Consider the following 23,715-nt stretch of genomic DNA (forward strand, 5'->3'; position numbering starts at 1 on the left):
CATATGAGGAGTTCATCCTTTTTATTTTATCTTACTAGACAGTGATATCGTCAGTATGTTCTAAGTTATGCTATCAGGGAGAAACTATATATATTACAAAATGCCAAACCCAGAATTATTGACTGAAACTTAGCAATTTCTTTTCAATGTGCTAATTTGATTAATTATTAAGTGTATGTTCTCCCACTAATGAGGACAAAACAGTAGAAATATACCTTCCAATATCATCAGGTAACACAATTAATGGAGTGAGATCAAACAAGATTAGGGGAAAATTCTCGCCTGTTTTAAAAACTGCATCTGTAAAAAATCGTATGTACTCTGTCTTATAAAATAGTTGAATATGCCTCTTTATCAAATGCATACAGACTAATTTTGAAACTTATTATTTTATTATGTACTTCTAGAATGTAGAGTATTTTATAAGACATGTTCCCTACAACAATAGAGGTAAGGCCAATATTAGTATCTGCAATTTGTGAATGCATAAACTGAGACCCAGATACTAAAGTACGTGATCAAGGTCACATAGGGAGTTGACACAAACTGACACTGCAAACGTGTTATTGTTGTCTGTCTCTTAGAGACTATGCTTTCATAATTGAGGACAATGAGATATATATAATGCTTAATTTGTAATACCAAAATTATACTGTTTTATTCTAAAAATGTATTTGAAAGTATTCATCTTATCTTTGTTTACCAATCAAGTAGATTCTTGTCTTATTTAGGTAGCTCATATACACTACTGAACCATGTCAAAATAGATATTTTAGCCTCAACTAATGAATATAAAAATCAATACAACTAGCTCCTCATTATAGTATGTAAAAGAACCAGTTGATTGTACTTTCTTTTTTTATATAATTTTTTTTAATTTGGGTATATTTTATTCCTTCTTTATTTTTTAAAATAATCTCTACACCCAACTTGGGGCTCAAACTCATGACCCTAAGATCAAAAGTTGCATACTCTACCAATAGTGCCACAATTTCATGTGGTACCTCATCTTGTATAAAATACCTAGATTTCATAATATGTAGTTAGCATGGATTTATCACTCTGACTCCTCAATGAAAGGGTTTATTTTAAAATCAGACCTCCCAGAGAACTTATGAGTAAAGTCTATATTACAAGATTATATGTGTGTGCATATATGTATGCAATGTGTGATATATATGGTAATTTGTTACATATTTTATGTGTTATATATCTTACATATATATCACATGTATGATCAGACATATCTCACATATATGTATGCACATACATATACATAAATGAAAATGCATGTATCTACACACATACATACATATATACACCTATATACAAATTTCTATAAAGATTTGTGGTCATTGAAGACCTGTGTGATTATATAAGCACACTTTGTGTATAAATTAATGTACATTATTGGTCTCAAACTTTAATATGGATCAAAATCACCTGGAAGATTTGTTAAAACACAGGTTGTTGGGCCTTGTCCAGAGAGTTTCTGATTCAGCAGATTTGTGATGGTTGGCATGGGGCACAAAATTCGCATTTCTAACAAATTCCAGGTGATGCCAATGCCAGTATTCTGGGAATCACATTTCAAGAATGACTGACGTTGATAATGATATGAACCACTATTTGTAATTTCTAGGTACCAGGGGCTTTTCTAAGTGGATTATTTCATTGTTCAGCCACAAATTTTCCATTTAGATAATAATAGTTATAATAGAAAAAGTGTGAAGACAATTATGTATTAAAACAAGATGGTTTCCTAAATTTTATAAGGAAACTCAGTGCATTCACCATCAGATTATTTAGGCTTCGAGATGAGCCTCGTCGCCATGTGTAATGACCAGAGCAAATGAGTAACAGTAGAAACTAAAGCCTGGGCTTCTCTCACAAGAATATGAACTACAGCTCAGGGATCAATGGATTTACAATATTTCCACTTTTTATTCAGTTTTGTGATTTTTAGTCATCCCTTTGCATTCTACTCTTTTCAGGCAAATCATTCAGAATTATAAGAAAAAATGTCTAAGGAAATATGAGTATCATTTGTCGATTGATAGATTTCTCATACGAGTGGGTTAAATTTTTGACCCTTTGTGTATCATCTTTCAGAAGGAAGCTACTGTTTTAAACCTTAAGTCCTCTGCCATTAGCTCTACCTCAGTGCTCTGTTCATGAATTTGTTACTCTCAAATTTATTTGTAAATCTTTAAATTAAATCAATTCCTTTTGTTCCCCTTATCGCTAAAGTGAGATAGTTGGTATAAAAGAACCTAATGTGCCAGCTATGTAGAAAGCAATGTAGACTCTCGTGGGGAACTGAAATGTTCTACTTAAAGAGCTCGTCCAGAACTTCTGCAGGTGGATGCGATGAGGGCTTTTACTTTGCAACAGTGTCAGTATGTCACCATGGCAGAGCAGTTCTGATGTGCCCTTGTCGTGCTTCCCCCCTGCACACACCTCAGTGTAGAAGGGAAGCATTGTGACTGGCCACTGATACACTGAAGTTCTGAAACTCTTTTGAACAACTTGGAAGGTGAGCTCCAGTTGCAATGATTTTGAAAGTGCTAGAATAATAATGCACCCAACTGGTCACAGATAGAGTCATTTTCCATCTTTTGAAATTAACCCAAGAACAGACCTTAAGCTTTTCCATAATTTACACTTGCATATTTGAAAAGAATTTCTTCAACCCATGTACTCCTTCAGTTCCCAGCAATAGTATTTTTCTTTTTTTTTTTTTAAGTTCATTTATCTATTTTGAGAGCGTGAGTGTGTGCAAGCAGGGGAGGGGCCGAGAGAGAGGGAGAGAGAGAATCCCAAGCAGGCTCCACATGATCAGTATGGTGCCCAGTGCAGGGCTCGAACTCACAAGATCAAAACCTGAGCTGAAACCGAGATCAGATGATTAACTGACTAAGCCACCCAGGCACCCCGTATTTTTTTTTTTTTTGATAGAGAAAAATAGTTGATAAGAAAGGCATTCAAAGTAACACTTCAAAAGCAACCTATATTTACAATGTAAATAGTTTTCTGGGTGAATGGCTATCCTAATGTAAGAAGGTTTTCCTAAGATTCTCTCTTCATGAAATTATTAATTGCTCCTAGCTATTTATTTAATTGCAGGATTAGAAACCTTGTATTCAGATTAAGTTTGGAAACTCAAGATTATATATGGTACAGTAAGTAGCATTATTTTTCCTGGCTATTTTATTTAAAAACTTATTTTAATACTTCTTTTATTTTCTTATTTTAATACTTCTATTTCCCTTTTAACAAGCTTTTCAAGGCAATATTATGCTCACTTCCTGCCACAGCACCCGTCCCTAGGTGCTCATCTCTGTTGGGACATTCTAAGTTCTTCAGCCTTACTTTTTAAGCTTTGTTTTACTCAAATTGGCTTATAATCATAGACATTCTTTGTGTCATAGATTTGAAATTTTAAAGGAAAATAACAACAATGAAGGTTGCAAATACTCAGTTGAAAAATGTTGTGCCTTTTCCTTAAGCTTAAATATCAACTCTCTCGATTTTCTCTGACTACAGAGGCCAGTAATAGTAGCCATGAATCTCGTATTGGTCTAGCTGAGGGGTTGGAATCCGAGAAGAAGGCAGTTATACCCCTCGTGATCGTGTCAGCCCTGACTTTTATCTGTCTAGTGGTTCTTGTGGGTATTCTCATCTACTGGAGGTAAGTTGAATGCTTGTTTTAGAAATGTATTTCATAGAGCTCAGATTTTGCCTGTGTTTTTTTTTTTGTTTTACCTGAAAGTTCTTCAAAGCATATTCACATTCTTTTTCCTTGAGAGCTACCATTAATTTATCCAGGTAACGATGAATTAGGTGAATTTGTAAATCCAAAGACATAATAATATAATACTTGATTGTTTTTCATACACCAGTGAAACAATTAAAGGGTAAAATGGAGGAACCCTGGCTTAGTTAATATTTAATACAGTATTTTGACAGTTGTACTTTCATAGTAATCTAATTAACCTTCAAATGTTATCATAGCACTTAACATAAATCTAAGCTTCTCAGCTTAAATGCTCCAGCTGTTACAATTTCAAAAGTTATTATTTAGAAAAAACATAGTTTTTGCTATAGTAAAAACATGGTTTGTTTATAATTGTGGATTTTGTACAAGATGCACATCAGCTGCATGCTAATAGCAAAAACGGATAGCCCCATACACAAGAGTAAAAATCAAGCAATTAAAATATTAATATAATTAGAAAATAAAGTTGACTATATTAAGATGCATAGAATTCTGAAGTTAATTATAGCTTGCCTTGAGGATAAGATATAGTTTTGCTGTCATCAATATCCTATTAAAACTTTTGTTTATTGATTTTAATGTTTATTTATTTTGAGAGAGAAAGAAAGAGAGAGAGTGCACATGTGCAAGCAGGGGAGGGACAGAGAGAGAGGGAGGGAGAGAATCCCAAGTAGATTCTGCACTATGAGTTCAGAGCCCGACACGGGCCCCATCTCAGGAACCGTGAGATCATGACCTGACCCAGAATCAAGAGTTGGACGCTTAACTGACTGAACCACCCAGGCACCCCTGTATCCTATTAAAACTTTTAAAGGACAAAGATGGTTGCACTCACCATAAGCTTCCCATCCCATGGCATTCAGAACACGCTGCAAATTAGGAAGTTTACTGGAGAAACAGTGTAAGTCAGTATAACTATTATAACTGTGTCTTGAAAAACAAAAACTTTACGATGATATAAGGAATCCTAGCTTTGTAATTTATTGCTTCATTTTAAAAGAGAATTTTGTTCAGGAGATCTATAATTAATTCCTTTTTGTTTAGTAATGTCTCTCTGTAAGCTCATATGGCCACTCTTTATCTCTTTATGTGTTATCCTAAAACATATTCTCTCAGTTTATTCAAAAATATTTGCCATTTTTAAGGACTGTTTCTCATGTGCTTAGTACCATGTTGACTACTATGGAAAATATCAAAAACGGATGAATGAATGAGAGTCACTATCCTTGAGAAATTCATGCTTATTGAGAATTTTCTATGAAAAATGTATAACCTACTATACGCAAGTATACACACGACACCTGAAATCACTAATGTTAAGAGTGGTCAGGGAACAAAGAATCTTGATAGGCCAGGATGAGCAGAGTAAATGTAAAATGCTGGGCTTGCACTGGATAGGGTTCAGAAAGTGGAGACAAAGGAGACAGCTTTTCAGGCAGGAACACAGCAGGTGGAAGGAACAGGAAGCAGGAGTAAGCTGGGTGTGTCTGAGACAGGCCTGGGGCAGGCAGTTGCATGTAGTTGGACACAGGTGGACTAAGGTAGAATGTTTTCATGATCAACTGTATTTCATATCCAACAACTTTACAGAAAAGAGTAAACTGCAGTAAGAGAACAGATAATACTTTTGTTACCATATGTGAGTTGGTGGTCTATTTTGTCCATAACATGATGCAAACAAAGCTGCTTTCTCCACTGGTTCCTATAATTGCCAATGACTCTTTCTACAGAAGATTCCATGCTCAGCAGAGTACCGTGAACACAGTACATGATTTATACATGTTTTTTCAACAAGAATTCATATTGCTTTTCTCCATACTCCCCACTCGGTTTGTTGGCCAAACTTTTTATCAACCTTGATGTGTTCAGATTACTGGCTTATATTTAATCTGATTTTCCCTGGCAAACCAATGTTTGAAGTTATTTGGAGTTAGAGGTAAAATTTTTTTAAATAAGATGGAAAGTAAGCCCAAATTCTACTTCACAGTAAAGAGTGTTAGAATAAATTTCTGAAAGAAATGTCAATCTTAAGATTGAAATGAGAGTTTTGATCTTTGTTACTTAGTATTTCAAGTTTATTTTTTGTAGATTTGAAAGTGTCTTATTTAATATGATTTGATATTTCATGGAAAATTAAAATCTGGAATGGTATTTATTTTCTGTTAGTAATGGATTATCTCATCTGTATTATGTGGAGAAAAAAGATAAAATTACTAGTTGAAAAATACTAATTTGACCTTCACCAACAAGATGTTTCTCTTTTCCTCACAAATAACACTTTATGTACCTTGAACACAGAGTGCGTTAGCTTAAAAAATTAGCGCTCTGATGATTTTATGTATATATTTTATATCTATCTGTCAAACGTTCTGATAAAATCTGTCACTCTTTTACTTACCCGTTTCAAAATTTAACACCTCTGTCCTCACATCCATTTGAAATTAATTCACTTCAAAATGTAACTTTTTAGATCAGGGATACACCAGGGGTATTAGTTGGTGCAACACAAGATGACTGTATTAGTGCCTTCTTCGGGGTTTTTGTGAATATATTCAAATTTTGATGTAGACCCATTTGTAAACAATACGATTTCACTAGCCAGTATGGAAACACTTTAGACCTTTGTGGAAAGCACAGCCTGTGTGGAAAGGTTCAAAATAGAATGGCATACCAACAAAAGTCCTCATAGTAACATGGTCCTTATGAGTTTTTCCAAGCTGACATATTTAAATGTTTTTCTAATCTAATTTCTTAGGATAAAAAATTACTGTAAAGTGGTATAATAAGTCTTTTTTTTTTCTTTGTCTCTTTACCCAATTCAAAGCGGTCCCTGAGGTTTTGTGTAAGCCTTGAGAGAAAGCATGTTGTAGTCGGAAGACAGAACAAATCTGGATCCCTTCCCCATTTCTGCCTGGCATTTGTTACGTGGTCTTGGGCATGTCACTTATCCACCTGGGAACTGGTTTTCCTCTCTGTGCCATTTCGGGGGAAGGTTCACTAGATCATCTTTAAGATTGCAGTCCGAGCTTCTTTAGAGTTTCTGTGATGAATGCAGCATAATGAATAAATATGGTTTTATATTTGTATAAGGATCCAAAAAATGGAAATACATTTCTAGCTTTTAATTCCAAATACTTACTGTGATGAAAAGGTGTAAATCAAATAATCAGATTAACATTGATTGATAGGACCTATGTCTACAAGTTTAAAACAGTCATCACTTTTTTCATTATGGCTGAGTGATAATTAGCAAGAGACATAGTTATCAACACTTAGCACATAGACGTGAAGACATTCACTGCTTATACAGAACAGATGGACTATAGATATTGAATCTTGTCATACATTAAATAATGTGCCCTGAAATTATTTTCCAGATGTTTTAAGGTAGAATTTACATGAGCCAAGTCGTAAGTTTCTAAGATACAAAATGACTTCAGTAAGGAAGATTTTCAAAAAGTTCTTTTTAAAGAAGACAAAGGGCAAATTTTTGAGAGCTTTTTTAAGAGTTAAAAGCTAAAAACTATCAAAGGCATAATCAACAAAATGGCACTCCATCAAAAACAGTATAAAAAAGAACTTCCCATAGACAGTTGTTTTGGCTTTGGGGAGAGGGAGGAAGAGCAATATGAATTCTCTCATGGTCTGAAATTCAAATTTGTGAGTCACGCAGGGTAGCTACCAACCCAAAATGGAGGCCTCCCATGACCATGCTGCCTCTTAAGTCGAATGTCACTTCCTAGGTAGAACTGCACTATAAAGTGGACTGAATATAATACGTGTGACTTTCCTCAAAGCTTTATCCTACACTATTTTAATTTTGATTTTTCCCACTTACAAGTTTTTTGGTATGATTTTATAGCGTTCTTTTGTTATGCAAATAACACGATTGGACCACTTATTTGCTTAAACAACAAATACTTGTTTACATAGCTAAAAAGAGTAGAGTTGGTATTTATCCAGATCCTACAATGAATATTTAACATGTTAGACCCTAATACCAATAAGTTTCAACTTACCTTTTTCTATTCCATGCGGGCTGCCTTCTTCCCATTTTCTCAGAGCCATCCTCTATCTACTTATCCACCCAGCCAGCCAGCCACCCATCCACCCGTCCATCCATCCATCTTCCTCTAGCTATATATATTTCACTTCTCCTTCCCAAATATCTTGAGATTTTAAGTTATCCCATTTGAAGCACAGGTAGTCAAGAAGTCTGGGATGCAGCTGAGTAACTTATGGTTGGTGGGATTTACTTGCTACTGGAAATCCATCTAATCATTAACACCTTGGCACTGTTTTCAGAGTTGGGCTTACATAAATCAGAAGACATGGCCCCATCTTTTAAAAAATATAATGAGGATATAGGCACAAAACAAATATATTGCAAGATAATTACCCTAACTAACAATCAGTAAAAAAAAAAAAAATATTTAAAATCGTCTAGCAGAGAGTTCAGGAAGTGAAGGCCATCCTTGGATTAATTAAACATATTTTTCAAAATAGTCTTTGTAAAGGTGAAGGTGAATCAAAGTTTGTGTTGGGTGCAGTGAAAACAGAGAAACTGGAATGCTAGAGGCAGCTTAGGAATGAGAGGCTTTTTTTGCTTTAAGTTGATTCATTTATTTTGAGAGAGAGAAAGAGAGAGCAGGGGAGGGGCAGAGAGAGAGACTTCCAAGCAGGCTCCGCTCTGTCAGCGTAGAACGCAACACAGGACTCAGTCTCACAAACTGTGAGATCATGACCTGAGCTGAAATTAAGAGTTGGATGCTTAACCAACTGAGCCACCCAGGTGCCCCAGAAATGAAAGGCTTTTTCACAGAGAAGATACCATTGAGCTGCCTTTATGGAAGGTAGTACTCGTGAGTAAGGCATTTTGGTCAGGAGAACCATATTTGAAGCAGGGAGGAGAAAGTGAGGACAGGACAAGGCATATTTAGAGATCTACAACTTGTTTGTATTTGTGGAGTATAAACTTCAAGAAGAAAGTCAAAAGGGGTGAGGGCCATAGATAGATAGCATGTAAGTACTGAAAGATCTTGGGCACCATTAGCTAAATAAAACCTGTCAGGTACAGAAATAGAGCCAAGACGTCAAAGTAACAGGGAGGTAGATTTTTGGCTTGATACCAAAAAAAATAACAGCAGGAGGCCTAACAGTGGGATGGGATGGCCTCCTCTTGCAGTACCATTTAGAGGTACTTAGAAGGAGTTTTCAGTTAGGACGAGAAAGCAATATGTGGCAACTAAAGGTGTCCTCATAAAGGACTCCTTGTCACCGGAGATGATCTTTCTATGTCAGAGATGCTGTCCAGGAAATTCTTCTGTCTGTGGTGATGTTGCACCAGGTTCCTTAAGACATTTTACAACTCTAAGATTCATTGAAAAATAAATAGAAACCCCTTTACCAGCTGGTATAACCCCATTTTAGAGGAATCAAAGAGATTTAACTCTGTGATCTTAAAAGAGGTATCGAACCCAGTGTTTTCCTGTTGTGTCAGAACATGCTACCAAACTTGCCCACTAGTTTCTGCTCTAGTCTGGCTTCACGTGGGCTCCAGTGGAGACTTTCAGTGGGACAGTTGAGCACGAGACCTGTGGCCCTCATCCCTCCCATTGTTCCTAGTCGGTTGTACTCTTTCCGCTTTCCAGGAGGTGAACCTGGCTCAGGCCCCCTCGACATTGGATTCGACACGCAGTCATCTTCCTCCCGTACCACCTGTTCTCACTAGAAGACATGCTTGTGTTGTCTTGATCGTGTCCTCTTGTCAAAGGCTTATACGATCCCAGCAGGGGGCTAGTCCTTACTATGCACGTTGTTGCTTTTGGGTGGTTCTGTTGGTTTTTGTTTGTTTTTTTGGGTTTGTTTTTTGGTTTTTTGGTTTTTTTGCTTGTGACATTAAGATTATAAATAAACTACATGATTTTATACTAGTCATAGCAGTGAATTCATTGAACAAATATTTTGGGGCACAGGCAACTTTAAGTTTGGGGGGACTTACTGCTGTTCTTTGCACTGAGGCATAACACTGCATTAAGTCAGACCACCTTGCCTTTGCAGGGCTCACATTCTGATGAGGGACGACCAACTAAAAACATGTAAGACAAATACATAAGTAAGGATTTTCGGAAAGTGCTAAGTGCCATAAAGCTGGCAAAAGGCCAAAGAATAGTGATGTGGTGGGATGAGCTGGTACTTTTAGTTACCATGGTCAGGGAAGGATTGTCACAGGAAGTACAAAAACAATGGGAAGGAGGCAGGTGGCCAGAAGAAACGTCAAGAGCCAAGGCCCCAAGGTGACATTGATGGAGCCTCTTGGAAGGAGGAGCAGAAGACCAGTGTGGGCCTGAGCCTGGTAGTAGAGGATGTTGGAGAGGACCCCAGAGGCAGGTGGGGGACCAGGTCATAGAGGGTCTTATAGCCCTTGATGAAATAACTGAATATCATTCTGATTCCACTGGGGAAGCCACTGAAGAATTTTACACAGGGAACTGATTACTGAAAGAATGTTACAGTTGAGGTGTGTCCTCATAAGAACAAATGTTACGTTAAAGCTCATTAGATAAATATCTTGTAGCTTGAATCTTAAATGGAAAGTGAGATTGGCATCTTTACTCACACAGATATTTCTAGTTAAACTTAAATACTCATGAATAACATTTCATATAAATTAAATGACCCACATCAAAGAGTGTCATTAGCAGTTTTAATTATCTAAATTTTTTTAATTAAGTGTGGTTTGCATCAGTTTAAAGCAGCAGTTGGTTCTTTGCTCTTCTCAATAGTTTGTGGTCTGCTCTTACCAGATGTTACTCTTATTATCTGAATGAAAATAGATTCAGGTGACATCGTAGGTCATAGTTGTCGTTGATTCCAAATATATTCATTCTCAAAACGCTCATCAACAAGGCTAGCATCTGTTGGAAAGAAAATCACGCCTGTTTTTGGTTACATGCTCATTATTTCCTCACTTTGTTCTGTCATTACTGCATTCTCATGCTCTCAGTATAAAGCTGCCTTCCTTGTCCATCAAAATATCACCGCTGTCAAATCTCACTTCCACAGTCATAGCTACCTTTTCCTAGCAGCTGAATGGCTCAGAAAGGTGTGGTCACTTAATTATGGAGTGAAAAGAACTCTGGGCCTGGTTTCTCTTCCACTCTGGTCCAGTCCCCTGTTGCTGGTATATAGCAACAGTGGGAGAGTAACCAGGGTGATGAGGTGTCCTTATCCTAGCAAAATACTGTTGGGTACCAGCTACGACTGCAAATGCCACCTCTGCTTTCAGCGTGTGTCTGGTATCTACTCACTCGTATGCATCTGGCACATGTAAAACTGAGATAAACTTGGAGGCCATACAATTCTTTAATGCTTTGTGTTTTGTAAAATACAGATTCCCATTTATGTTTTAATTCTGGAGATTTCTGTCGTAATTTTCAAGCAGTTTTCAGCTCAGAAGTTGTCTTGTGGCAGCTAGTACATAAATTGCTTTCTTTTCTTTCCAGGAAATGCTTTCAGACCGCACACTTTTATTTAGAGGACAGTACCTCCCCTCGAGTAATATCCACACCTCCAACACCTGTCTTTCCAACTTCAGGTAATAGCTTAAGGTGTGACCATAAGTAGCTGGTAGATGTTGAATGGAAAGCATATGCTGGAAGGTTTGTCCCTGTTGCAGTGCTTTGTAAATGGCTCTAACGTAGACGAGTAATACTTCTGAGTTGCCCAAAGTATTTATTACAGCCGGGTGTCAGGCACCCAGGTTTCTGCCTTGTTCTCACTAATTTTGGACATTCTTAGCCAGGTAGACAATATGGCAAAATAACTCAAGACTGTTCAGATATAATGTTAACATGAACATAGCAATAAAGGATTATTTAAGAATAAGGGTGACCTTCGTCGTTTCCATTACTTAAATGGAAACCTGAACAACAAAAGTCAGGATAAAGCAATGCAGTAAGGGTGAATAGGACAAAATAACAAAAGTAAGGATAAAGTTTCGTTTCCTTCTGATCATCTGAAATTATGTGAGAAAATCTCCCTTACTTATGTTAGAAAAAAAACTGTAAAATGGTGGGGTAGAAGGAAAACATGAGCGCACAAAGAAATGTGTAATTGCCTGAAATACTTAAAGCCACAATGTCAAACAGTTTGAGTACCTGGGGAAATATCGACTATTTTTAGCAGAACTTACCTGGTTAACAATACTCAAGAATTAGCCAGGGTCATTTTGACTGAGACGTCCATTGACCCTGGAGTTCACACTGTAAGATCACAGACACTTATTTAATTAACATTTCATAACATTTCAGAATGAAAAGCAGTAACAATAAAGGAATTGCCTAGAAAAATGTGAACTTTGGAGGAAGCCCCTGAAGGATAGAGGAAGAAATAAAGACACAGAAAACCACCAAACCAAAATAGAAGGGAAAAAATTGACAACGTGGCTATTTTACAGAGACCTCCTTTTAAATTGATACTCTTTAGGTTATTGTTAGAGGCCCAAGTTCCACAAGATGTCATTTTCTGAAATCTCGTGATTTAAAAAACATAAAAAACAAAACAAAGAGAAGCAATTTCTGTGTAATTCTCAGCAGGCATAGGAATTAGAAGTGTTTGGCTCTTTCCCGTCTTTTGTCCACTCTGAGTCTTTAGCCATCACTGTCTTATTTCTGGGTTTTTTTCTGTTAAAATTCTGTACAGTTATTTGAGTACAGCACAGTTTCTCATCAGCATATTAAGAGTTGTGAGATTGACAGCTCTCTGTTATCTGTTGCATTTTGATTCACTTCACTTTCAAACATACCTCTTCTACAGACTCCCCCCAGCATGTGGGAGCACATTAACATGATATTATCCGAAATATCCAAAGTCCAGTGTAATTTATTATTAGCAGTAAATAATCCCAAATCAGGACCTTGTCCAGGAAACCCAGAATCTCCTGTTCTACTTCTCAGAAGGGTTGTGATCAAGGGCACTTCCTCATTTCACCTGTGCTCCAGATCACCCAAATAAGCACCTTTTCATGTACGATCAGAAATTGGATATGTTGGTCTCACTCACTTGCAGACCAGTCTGTGAAAGAACTAACCAAAATACACAACTGTAAATAAAAAGTAGTCAGTTTGTGAAAAGAGGTTAGGTGTGCAGGATAATATCTATGGGTTTGAAGGACCTTTACCAGAAGAACTGATGATTTAGATGTGACAAGCTATTTCTGTTTTCTTGTCTAATTATAAAAGCTACTTCCAGGGAAGATCCTTCCGTAGATGTGAAGGCAGATTTGCACCTTTGTCTAGTGTTTCTTACGCTTAATTCAGTTTTAGTATTCAGGTACACTCACGGAAGGGAGAGAACAGATGGATTCTACTTTTTTAAAAAATCAACAAATTCTTGGTAACTGAAGCTTCAAAATATTAAAGGGCCTAGATGCTGAACATCTGTTGATGTAAATAAGTGTTTCTAGAGAAATGTGTTTGATGTTTCCTTGTCAGAGAAATCACTTGTGAAATCGCATACTGTGAACTAGTGATATGTTTAATCTAAGAAAGTCTTTCCAGAGGAGGGAAAGAGAAAAAACAGAGCCAGTTAAAATAATTTGGCCCCTTCACAATTAATTAACAGATCCAATGACATTGTTTACATAGCATATTTTTAAGTAAGAATTCCTGAAATTTTACATATTAAAAGTCCCAAAGGTTTTTGACGTTATCCTTAATGAATAGTCTGCATGTCAATGTTTTCTATTATTTGTAGAGAAAAATAAAAAATGTTTTGAATGTAAACATCTGACTATATAACTGTAAAACATTAAACTATGTTAAATTGAAATTATACCACATATTATGTTTAGTTCTTGGTAAAATTGAAAATATATTATTTCTGCATTTTTTTTTACCCAGAACTCACATTCGTGTTAATGTATTAAATGTAAATGCAACTTCTACTCATGTCAAAGAATGTTATCCATAAAAAGATGCAGTCCTTTGATAAGATGTGAGGCTTTGGTGGAATTTATCATTTAACGTTAAAAATTCTTGTTTCTTTAGAGTATGAAAGGAAAAGAGATTCGTGATCAAATCAGAATTATATAATGCAAGTTATTGATAGTAAATACAGAGAAACTTGGTAACCATTGCTTAATGTTTCATTGGATGCTGAGATTCACTCGGGATTGTAGGAATGCTTGAACTTTGAAGTTGCTTTAGAAGAAGGCATTTTATAAATCTTTGTAAGTAAGAGGCATATTCCTTTCTGTTGAATTATCTTTTCCAAACAAATTGTTTTTTATTTACTTAGATGATGTTGGAGCGATTCCAATAAAGCACTTTCCAAAGCATGTTGCAGACTTACATGCAAGTAGTGGGTTTACTGAAGAATTTGAGGTATGATTTTAATAAACTTATTTGAAATAATACAAAAAAAAGTAAATTGAATAGCAGTAGGCTATTTCTTGACCTAAAAACATTGAAACTATTTTCACTTCTAGAAAGAATACTAGTTCCATAATCACTTATGTGTTTAAGAGATGTGTTATGATTACCATATAATGTAGAAAATTGGTTTTCCATTTTAAAAACCAAGTCATACTAGTAGAAAAAAAAACATTTTTAATTTTCTCCCCTAAAGTACAGAATTCCAGTATCCTTCTTTTAATCTGAATTAGTAACACTGATTCTTTTTAATTTCCTAAATTATATAAATTATACTAAACTACTAAATTTCACGATTTTCAAGCAAAGTACTTATAAACTCTCAGTTTTCCACCAGAAGCATTTCATTTACAAGGTATAATACAAGTAATAAATATTATACAAGGTAAGGTCCCATCTTCTTAAGAAAATATGCATTTCTAAAAAACATTTCAACTGCACAATCAGTAAAACTTTTTCTAGCAATGTTCCGTAAAATACTCATATTTAGAAGTGGCAGAGAAATTTGCTGCAAATTTACCATGGCGCACTGAACCTTCAGTTAAGCAGATTTTTCAAAACAGGGTACTGTAAGCCCAGAGTTAACAATGACAACCACAAAAAAATAAAAGTTACCATTGTGCAGCACTCCTTAATAATGCCAGTCCTTGTACTAAATGCTTTTATATTTAGTCTTCACCCAGCTCTAGAAGTTATTTGTTTTTATTTCTATTCATACTACTGATGAAATCAACTTCCACAGAAGTTAATTAACAAGTCATAACTAGCAGGGCTAGACCACTCACCGTGATGAGCACCAAGTAATGTGTAGAATTGTCGAATCGTTGTACTGTACGCCTGAAAATAATATAGCATTACATGTTAATTATGCTTCAGTTTAAGTAATTAATTTCTAAAAATAGCAGTGCTGGGTTTCAAACGTAGGTCCGTGATTTTAAAACATATATACATACTTTAAACAAATTTTTTTAAGTTTATTTATTTATTTTGAGAGACAGAGAGAGAGGAAAGGGCAGGGAGAGTATCCCAAACAGGCTCTGCACTATCTGCACAGAGCTTGACTTGAGGCTTGAACCCACAAACTGTGAGATCATGACCTGAGCCGAAAACAAGAGTCAGATGCTTAACAGATGGAACCACGTAGGTGCCTCCGTGGCCTACCTACATTTTCCATTGCAGAAAGCAAGGGATCTTCAGCCTTCCCTCTGGCCCCTCCCTTCTAAGAAGTGTCACATTGCTTTTCTGTCTCCCCCTCAACCCGGAAGTGCTCTATGGACCTCCCGCTCTGAAGCACTTTGAACTCTGATCCTGATGAGAGAGTGTCCCACTCTCCCCTTGCACCCCGCAACTGCTTCCCAGGAGTCACATCAACCAAGATATATTTAGGGAAGGAAAATGCCGTAGGTTAGAAAGCTTTAAGAAATCAAAGGAAATAGAAGTGAAATGTGATATATTTTCACTAAATTAAAAATAATAGAAGCCAATTCATTTAATTTTAAAAGAAATCTAAGTCATAGCTACACTGAAATAGCGGTGTGAGGTAATGACCAAGTAAAGTGGAATAATATAAAGAATTACGTATTTAAAACATCAAATTATTTTTTCTTACTGTAATAGAGGTTAGAGGGTGGGTGGTACCTTGTTAACTCACAGAAACTATCAGGCTCAGAAACAAAATCACAATTGAAAGAGGGAGAATGGGTCAAGGATCTAATTTTCCAAATTTTAAAAATCACGAGGAAAAGTAGATAATTTATAATAAAACTTGCTGCTAACGTATGCACAAAGGCAGATTCATAGTTTTTACAACCATAAAATAATTTTCAATATTATGAAGCAGCTCATAATTAAATTAATAAAATAGCCTCACATTTTTACTCAAAATTGTATTCTTAATTCCATTGCTCTTATCTCACAGTCTGATTCAAGAAAACGTTTCATTAACTTAAGAATTAGTTTAACAACTGGTAATACTATGCCTTTTAAGTTCATAACATGAAATTGTTTGTAAATCTAGAGTGAGAAGGGCTTGCTGTACTTGCTGTAGAAGAGGCCTTAAAGGGTTATCTGGACAGAGGCTGGGCCATTTGCAGAGAAGTCAGATTCACATTTGGGCTATATACTTTCTCAAAAATTATAAAGGTTTTATCTTATTATCTTAATGCTAAATAATTATAAATTCCTACCTAATGTGTTTAGATAGAAAACATCTCTGAAAAGGATTTTAATTCATTTTAAAAGATAATTGGCAGAAATAATTTTTCTGTACCCATGGAAGTTTAAATTAAAAAGAAGTCTACTCATTAAATATGTAGAAAGTAATGCTATCAAAATCAAAATGATATAATATGTGTGATAAAAAAAATTTAGAAGAATTTGTAATGTTCTGACAACGCTAAATCTGTTACAGACCACCAAATAGGAAGATATTTACTCTTTAAAATTACCCTAAATAAATAAAATGTATATATATATATGTGTCACTAATTCAGAGTTTCAAATAGTGCTATCGTGGTCAAAATAAAATTTTATTTGGATATTAGCAAATCTGACTAATCCAACAAAATGTGCCATCAAATATATGGTTTTTCTCATCTGCATTTTTTATATTCATCATATTATTATACCACCGTACCCTTTTAAAAGTGTTATTTTTTTCCTTTTACATAATTTTAAGGTTCCAAACTGTTAGAAGTTTCTATTTGCATGCAACTGTTTGAAACATTCTGTTTTGTTGCTATTTGACAAATGTATTTATTGCATGATCATAGTTTTCCATTGTAAACCTAATATGAACGCTTTTTTTTCTCATTTGTCGTGTGCTGTGGAATTTGATTTCTTTACTTTTTTGGCATTCATTCCCTCATTAGACACTGAAAGAGTTTTACCAGGTAAGGCATTATTTCACTGCATTTTCTTTTAGCCAAGAAATAGTTATAACATGTAAAAAAAAATTGGGGGGGATAGACTAATTTGTTTTGTCCTCTACATTATATTTTGAAGGCACTTTGTTTGAAAGGATATGTGTTAAAATGTTATACATAAATTTCTTTACAGGAGGTGCAGGGCTGTACTGCGGACTTAGGTATCACAGCAGACAGCTCCAATCACCCAGACAACAAGCACAAGAACCGCTACATAAATATCGTTGCCTGTAAGTATCTCCTTAATGCAGCCCTGACATTATCATGGTCACTCTCGTGCTACTCAGCGCTGTCTGGCAGTCTGACGGCAGACCTCAGTAGAGCTGTGTCAGGGGCTTTGGCATCAGGCAGTAAGACTTCTGTTAGACAGTACATAGCATTGCAATTAGTGATAGGTTTCTTTATTTTAAGTTTATTTTTATTTATTTCGAGAGAGAGAGAGAGCACAAGCAGGGGAAGGGCAGAGAGAGGGAGACAGAATCCCAAGCAGGCTGCGCACGGGCAGCACAGAGCCCGATGTGGGGCTCAGACTCAAGAACCGTGAGATCATGACCTGAGCTGAAGTCAAGAGTCAGACGCTTAACCGACTAAGCCACCCAGGCACCCCAATGATATGTTTCTTGTAAACAAAACAAACTGAAATGTTAATCCAGGCCTTTCTGCAGACATGATGGGCTATAAATCTGTTCTTACAGTGTCTGTCATTATTTATATTCCCTGTTCCTATTTTCACTTCAGATCTGTTTACTTCTATGTGAGTTTACTAATCAAATGAGATTTTCTTTAGATTTTATTTTTCCTTCTACCCTTTTCCTCCCTTTCTTGCCATTCATCCCAGGGTCCTACAAAGGGCTACTTGGTTTCTTTTTTTTTTAATGTTTTATTTATTTTTGAGAGAGAGAGAGAGAGCGCACACACTAGTAGGGGAGGGGCAGAGAGAGAGGGAGACACAGAATCCGAAGCAGACTCCAGGCTCTGCAGAGCTGTCAGCACAGAGCCCGACGCGGGGCTTGAACTCACGAACTGCGAGATCATGACCTGAGCCGAATTTGGACGTTTTAACCAACTGAACCACCAGGGGCCCCTAGTTGGATTGTTTTTATTCCTTCTTTCCCTTTATTTCCTTCTCTGTTCTTTCTTTTTTTCCTCAATGACCAGCTGTCTCTTTTGTTTAATGCAAATTTACCTATTTTTCCTATGAAATTACAGTCTTCCTTCTATCTTCTTACAGCACCTCATGTTTACATATGTTCCCTTTTATTTTCTTTATATTCCCCCTCCATCTCTTGAAATCCATCCACATCCCATCCCCTGAAAATTATACCTTTTCTCCTTCCTTTTATATTCAGTGGGTCTCCCTGAATCCTATGAACACCAGCTTGGTTATTTAAATTCCAGTTCTTTTCTAGTTCTGGAAGCCAAGAAACCGTACTCCCCTTTTAAAGAAGTTTTTATATACATCCCAGTTAGTTAACATACAGCATAATATTAGTTTCAGGTGTACGATAGAGTGATTCAACACTTGAACACAACACCTGGTGCTCATCACAAGTGCTCTCCTTAATCCCCATCACTTATTTCACCCCCCCCCTCCCCCCCCCCCCCCCCCCGCCACCCGCTCACCTCCCCTCTGGTAACCATCAGTTTGTTCTCTGTAGTTAAGAATCTGTTTCTTGGCTTGTCTCTCTCTCTCTTTCTCTCCCTTTGCTCCTTTGTTGTGTTTCTTACATTCACATATGAGTGAAATCATATGGTATTTGCCTTTCTCTACTCAGCATAATACTTTACGTCTGTCCATGTCATTGCAAATGGCAAGATTTCATTCTTTTTTTATGGCTAAGTAATATTCCTGTGTGTGTGTGTGTGTGTATGTATATGTATGTGTAATGTATATATATATCTGTGTGTGTGTGTGTGTGTGTATACATACACACAAAAACACTAATTCAAAGGGATACATGCACCCTGATGTTCAAGGCAGCATATATATATGGTATATATATCATACCTTCTTTATCCATTCATCAGTCAGTGGACACTTAGGTTGTTTCCATAATTTCACTATAGTAGATAATGCTGCCTTGAACATCAGGGTGCATGTATCCCTTTGAATTAGTGTTTTTGTATCCTTTGGGTAAATACCTAATAGTGCTCTTGCTGGATCATAGGGTAGTTCTATTTTTAACTTGTTTTTATGCTTTTTTTTTAACTTGTTTTATTTTTTATTTTTTTAAATTTACATCTAAATTAGTTAACATATAGTGCAACAATGATTTCAGGAGTAGATTCCTTAATGCCCCTTACCCATTTAGCCCATCCTCCCTCCCACAACCCCTCCAGTAACCCTCAGTTTGTTCTCCATATTTATGAGTCTCTTCTGTTTTGTCCCCCTCCCTATTTTTATATTATTTTTGTTTCCCTTCCCTTATGTTCATCTGTTTTATCTCTTGAAGTTCTCATATTAGTGAAGTCATATGATTTTTGTCTTTCTCTGACTAATTCCATGTAGTTGCAAATGGCAAGATTTCATTCTTTTTGATTGCTGCGTAATACTCCATTGTATATATATACCACACCTCCTTTTCCATTCATCCATCGATGGACATTTGGGCTCTTTCCATACTTTGGCTATTATTGATAGTGCTGCTATAAACATAGGGGTGCATGTGTCCCTTCGAAACAGCACACCTGTATCCCTTGGATAAATTCCTAGTAGTGCAATTGCTGCGTCGTAGAGTAGTTCTATTTTTAGTTTTTTGAGGAACCTCCATACTGTTTTCCAGAGTGGCTGTACCAGCTTGCATTCCCATCTATTTTTAACTTTTTGAGGAACCTCCATACTGTTTTTCATGGTGGCCACACCAGTTTGCATTCCCATCAACAGTACAGAAGGGTTCCCATCTCTCCACATTTTGCCAACACCTGTTGTTTCTTGTGTTGTTGATTTTAGCCATTCTGACAGGTGTGAGGTGATATCTCATGGTAGTTTTGATTTGCATTTCCCTGGTGATGAGTGATGTTGAACATCTTTTCATGGGTCTCTGTGTCTTTGGAAAAATGTCTATTCATGTCTTCTGCCCATTTTTAATTGGGTTATTCATTTTGGGGGGAGGAGGATTGAGTTGTGTCAGTTCTTTATATATTTTAGATACTAACATTTAATTATCACAGTTTCTTAAAATTTTTTTTTACATTTTTTTTTTATTTTTGAGTGACAGAGGGAGAGCACAAGTGTGGGACGGGCAGAGAGAGGGAGACACAGAATCCGAAGCAGGCTCCAGGCTCCGAGCTATCAGCACAGAGCCGGATGCGGGGCCCAAACCCACAAACTGTAAGATCATGACCTGAGCTGAAGTCGGACGCTTAACTGACTGAACCACCCAGGCACCCCTAATCATCACATTTTCTTAAATAGTTTGGACAGATGCTGCTTCCTTCCTACAGGGCTCACACAGATTTTTATTAGAAAGTTTTAGTAGCACGTTCTGCTTCATGTTTGTCCCCCTCAACCAAAGCAACGCTCCTGGCTGCACATAAAAACTCAGTTGCTTCTTGGAGAGGGTGAAGTTATCAAATGATTCCCTCTACAAGCTAAATAGAAAGCACCTACCAGGTAATTAAGAAGGGGATGGAGACTAACATTTGTTGTATACCTTCCTCATGCCTAGCTCTGTAAATATATTAGTTCATTTAATCCCTAAGATAATCCTGCACAATAATACTATTGTAGATACTATTGTAGACTTGAAGAAAAACAACCCAGAAAATTTGCCCAGTAATACCCCTCTGAAAGTATTAGAACCAAAATACAAAAAACAAAAACACCAGGTCAGCCTGGCACCAAGCCCATCTCTCCATTGCCACATATATCTATTTCTGTAATACATTCCCTGCACTTGGTGAGCTGCTGTTGTCACAGAAGCATTACAATCAGGATGTCTCTCTAATTGTCATGGTTTGCAATGTATTCACTTCTTCATCCTTGAAAAGAATAAATAAATTCTGCCCCATGAAACTACCAATTTTCCTGCTAGTAACACTTTGCTTTCTTATTATATCGCTCCTCCAAGTCCATATAATCTCCCTGTAGATCCAAAGGTAATCTTAACCTCCTCATTTCAACATATCTTAATTGCCTTAGTACACCATGTATAAGTTACCTTTCACCCCCTTTAAATAGACAGTGTGGGACCCATGCGCCCTGTTCTTGGGCAGCCATTCTCCTGCCTGGCTGTGCACTAGCAGGTCTTTGAGGTTGTCCCCTTGAAAGAGCTGTTTGCTCTAACCATTCAAAGAAACTTCCTAAGTCCCTTCTCCTTCTCTGTCTACCTTCTCTTCCTCCACCAGCCTCCAGTTCAGAGTGCACATGCTGTCTTCCTTCCTTAGCTTTCTAAGATGCCACAACACTCTTCTCTCCCTGTCAACTGTTCACAGCCCCAAGATCCATCTTTGGAAACCATCTAAGATGCCAATGTCGCATTCCAACCATTATGAAAACGTTTATTATCATCCCAAACTAACACAATCTCTGTCTTCAAGTGCCCCCCTCACACTTTGCACCACGCTTGACACCTGAACATGTTCTTTCTATATATCTGTTCTCATCATCTGCATTAGAAACCTTGTTGAAAGCAGAAGCACTTGTTATATTTGTCACCTCTGTAATCCGTAAAACCTACTGAAAGTAAATTATATTTGCATTGATTTTAATTGTATTTGATGTACCATTATGTAAACATTAATGTCATTTGTGCTGAAAATTCATCCATGCTATAGTGAAATATTTTCTTTTTTTTTATTACAGATGATCATAGTAGGGTTAAGCTTGCACAACTTGCTGAGAAAGATGGCAAACTGACTGATTACATCAATGCCAATTATGTTGATGTAAGCATGCTTCCATTGGGACGTTTATGGAGATTATATTAGACCATGAATTTATTACACCACTGTGCTGTACTTATACTAGTGCTCAATACATGTTATCTGACAGGTAATAAACAATACAAATCAGCAGTAGGACATCCCACAGCTAAAGGATTTCAGATTGAATAACGTTCAAGCCCTATACGTACTTTCTCTCATAGGTGAGAGAGGTAATTCAGGCTGGGAATGCACGTTCAAGGTAGAATATATATATATATGTATGTACATGTATATGTGTATATATATATGTATATACATGTATATGTGTGTGTATATATGTGTATATGTGTGTATATATATGTATATGTGTGTGTATATATATATATATATGTACATGTACACATATATACATACACATTTGACATTTGGATAGGTTTATAACTCCTTAACTGTGAGGGTCAGGACTAGTGCTTATTTTGAATGTCCCACAGTTCCTAGCACCATATTGTGTAAGGAGCAGGTGATCAATAAATCCTGACTGAGAAGTTCTGAAGGTAATCCTGGCTAAAAGGCAGACATGTGATTACTAAGCTGCTTATCAGCCTTATCATCTCTGGCACTTCTCAGTATACACAGCTATGTGGGGCTTATTAGCGATCTCCAGGGACCCCAGACCACTGACTGATTTACTGGGTTTTCACTGTGGTCAGTTGAATGTCAAAGGAGCTCAGTTACTTTCCTGACACTGACCTTGCAGTCTAGCTGCCTTCAGGCTTTATGCTGTGTGGAACAGTTAATTCAAAGAAGTGAGCACCCCAAAATACAGGGTGTCTTTGTTAGAGGCGGAGCTTCATGCTTCCGGAGGAGGCAATGTGTACGGCAGATCCAGTGTGGGCTTTGGAGTTCGACCTGGTTTTGAGTCCCAGCCCTGTCACTGGGTAGCCATGAAAGCTTGGAAAGCCACTTAATGCCCCTGAGCTTCTCCTCATCTCCAGATCAAGGATGACGCTTCCATTATGCATGCAGATTAAGGATGCAGGTTCATGTTCATAAACCGTCTCAGGTAACAGTGGGTGCTCAGTGAAGGATAGCTATTAGTTATTAGCATTGCTTAGTACCGCCAAGGAGAGGGTAGGGAGACAACCAGAGGCTTCCTGACTGCTGTAGACAGCTGAGCCCCAATGCCCGATATGCATTTCAAAGCAGTATACACACAATTCAAGACCAGCATAGTAAATAGATTAGATTAATTTAGATTAAATGTACTTGGACTAAAGGTGCAGAGAATAGTGTCTGTGCCAAGGCACAAAGAACTTTCTATATTTTTTAACAAAGATCATAGGTAAATGATTATTATTTTTGCTAGTACTATCGAATTTTCCAGCATTGCAAGATTACTTTTTATGGTTCTTCTCTTATAGGAAAAAAATATGCTGACCTTAAAAACTTACATATTGCACAATAAAATGGCATAAAAAGAGCAATTTAGTAAAAAATGTTTGTAATTTGTCTCTTCAGGGTTACAACAGACCAAAAGCTTACATTGCTGCCCAAGGCCCACTGAAATCCACAGCTGAAGATTTCTGGAGAATGATATGGGAGCATAACGTGGAAGTTATCGTCATGATAACAAACCTCGTGGAGAAAGGAAGGGTATGTAGGTAATCTGTGATCTCATCCCCACAATGGTAATCAGAAGTGCTTTAAGTTGCTT

The 23,715-nt window shown here is 36.7% G+C and overlaps 1 protein-coding gene across 4 annotated transcripts in view; it reads left to right on the forward strand.

Annotated features, from left to right (window-relative positions):
- PTPRZ1 (protein tyrosine phosphatase receptor type Z1) overlaps positions 1–23,715 on the forward strand; it is a 185,670-nt gene that overhangs the window by 141,337 nt on the left and 20,618 nt on the right. For 2 of the 4 annotated variants that reach the window (XM_043589350.1, XM_043589353.1), the window contains exons 13-19: positions 3,547–3,691; positions 11,284–11,375; positions 14,078–14,163; positions 17,082–17,102; positions 17,269–17,365; positions 21,940–22,022; positions 23,520–23,654. In XM_043589350.1, the coding sequence (XP_043445285.1) occupies positions 3,547–3,691; positions 11,284–11,375; positions 14,078–14,163; positions 17,082–17,102; positions 17,269–17,365; positions 21,940–22,022; positions 23,520–23,654 (659 nt within the window). The remainder of the gene's footprint in view (positions 1–3,546; positions 3,692–11,283; positions 11,376–14,077; positions 14,164–17,081; positions 17,103–17,268; positions 17,366–21,939; positions 22,023–23,519; positions 23,655–23,715) is intronic. The other 2 variants (XM_043589352.1, XM_043589354.1) reach the window with 1 other exon arrangement.

Source organism: Prionailurus bengalensis, chromosome A2 (genome assembly GCF_016509475.1).
Source record: "Prionailurus bengalensis isolate Pbe53 chromosome A2, Fcat_Pben_1.1_paternal_pri, whole genome shotgun sequence".
In the NCBI taxonomy this organism is placed as follows: Eukaryota; Metazoa; Chordata; class Mammalia; order Carnivora; family Felidae; genus Prionailurus; species Prionailurus bengalensis.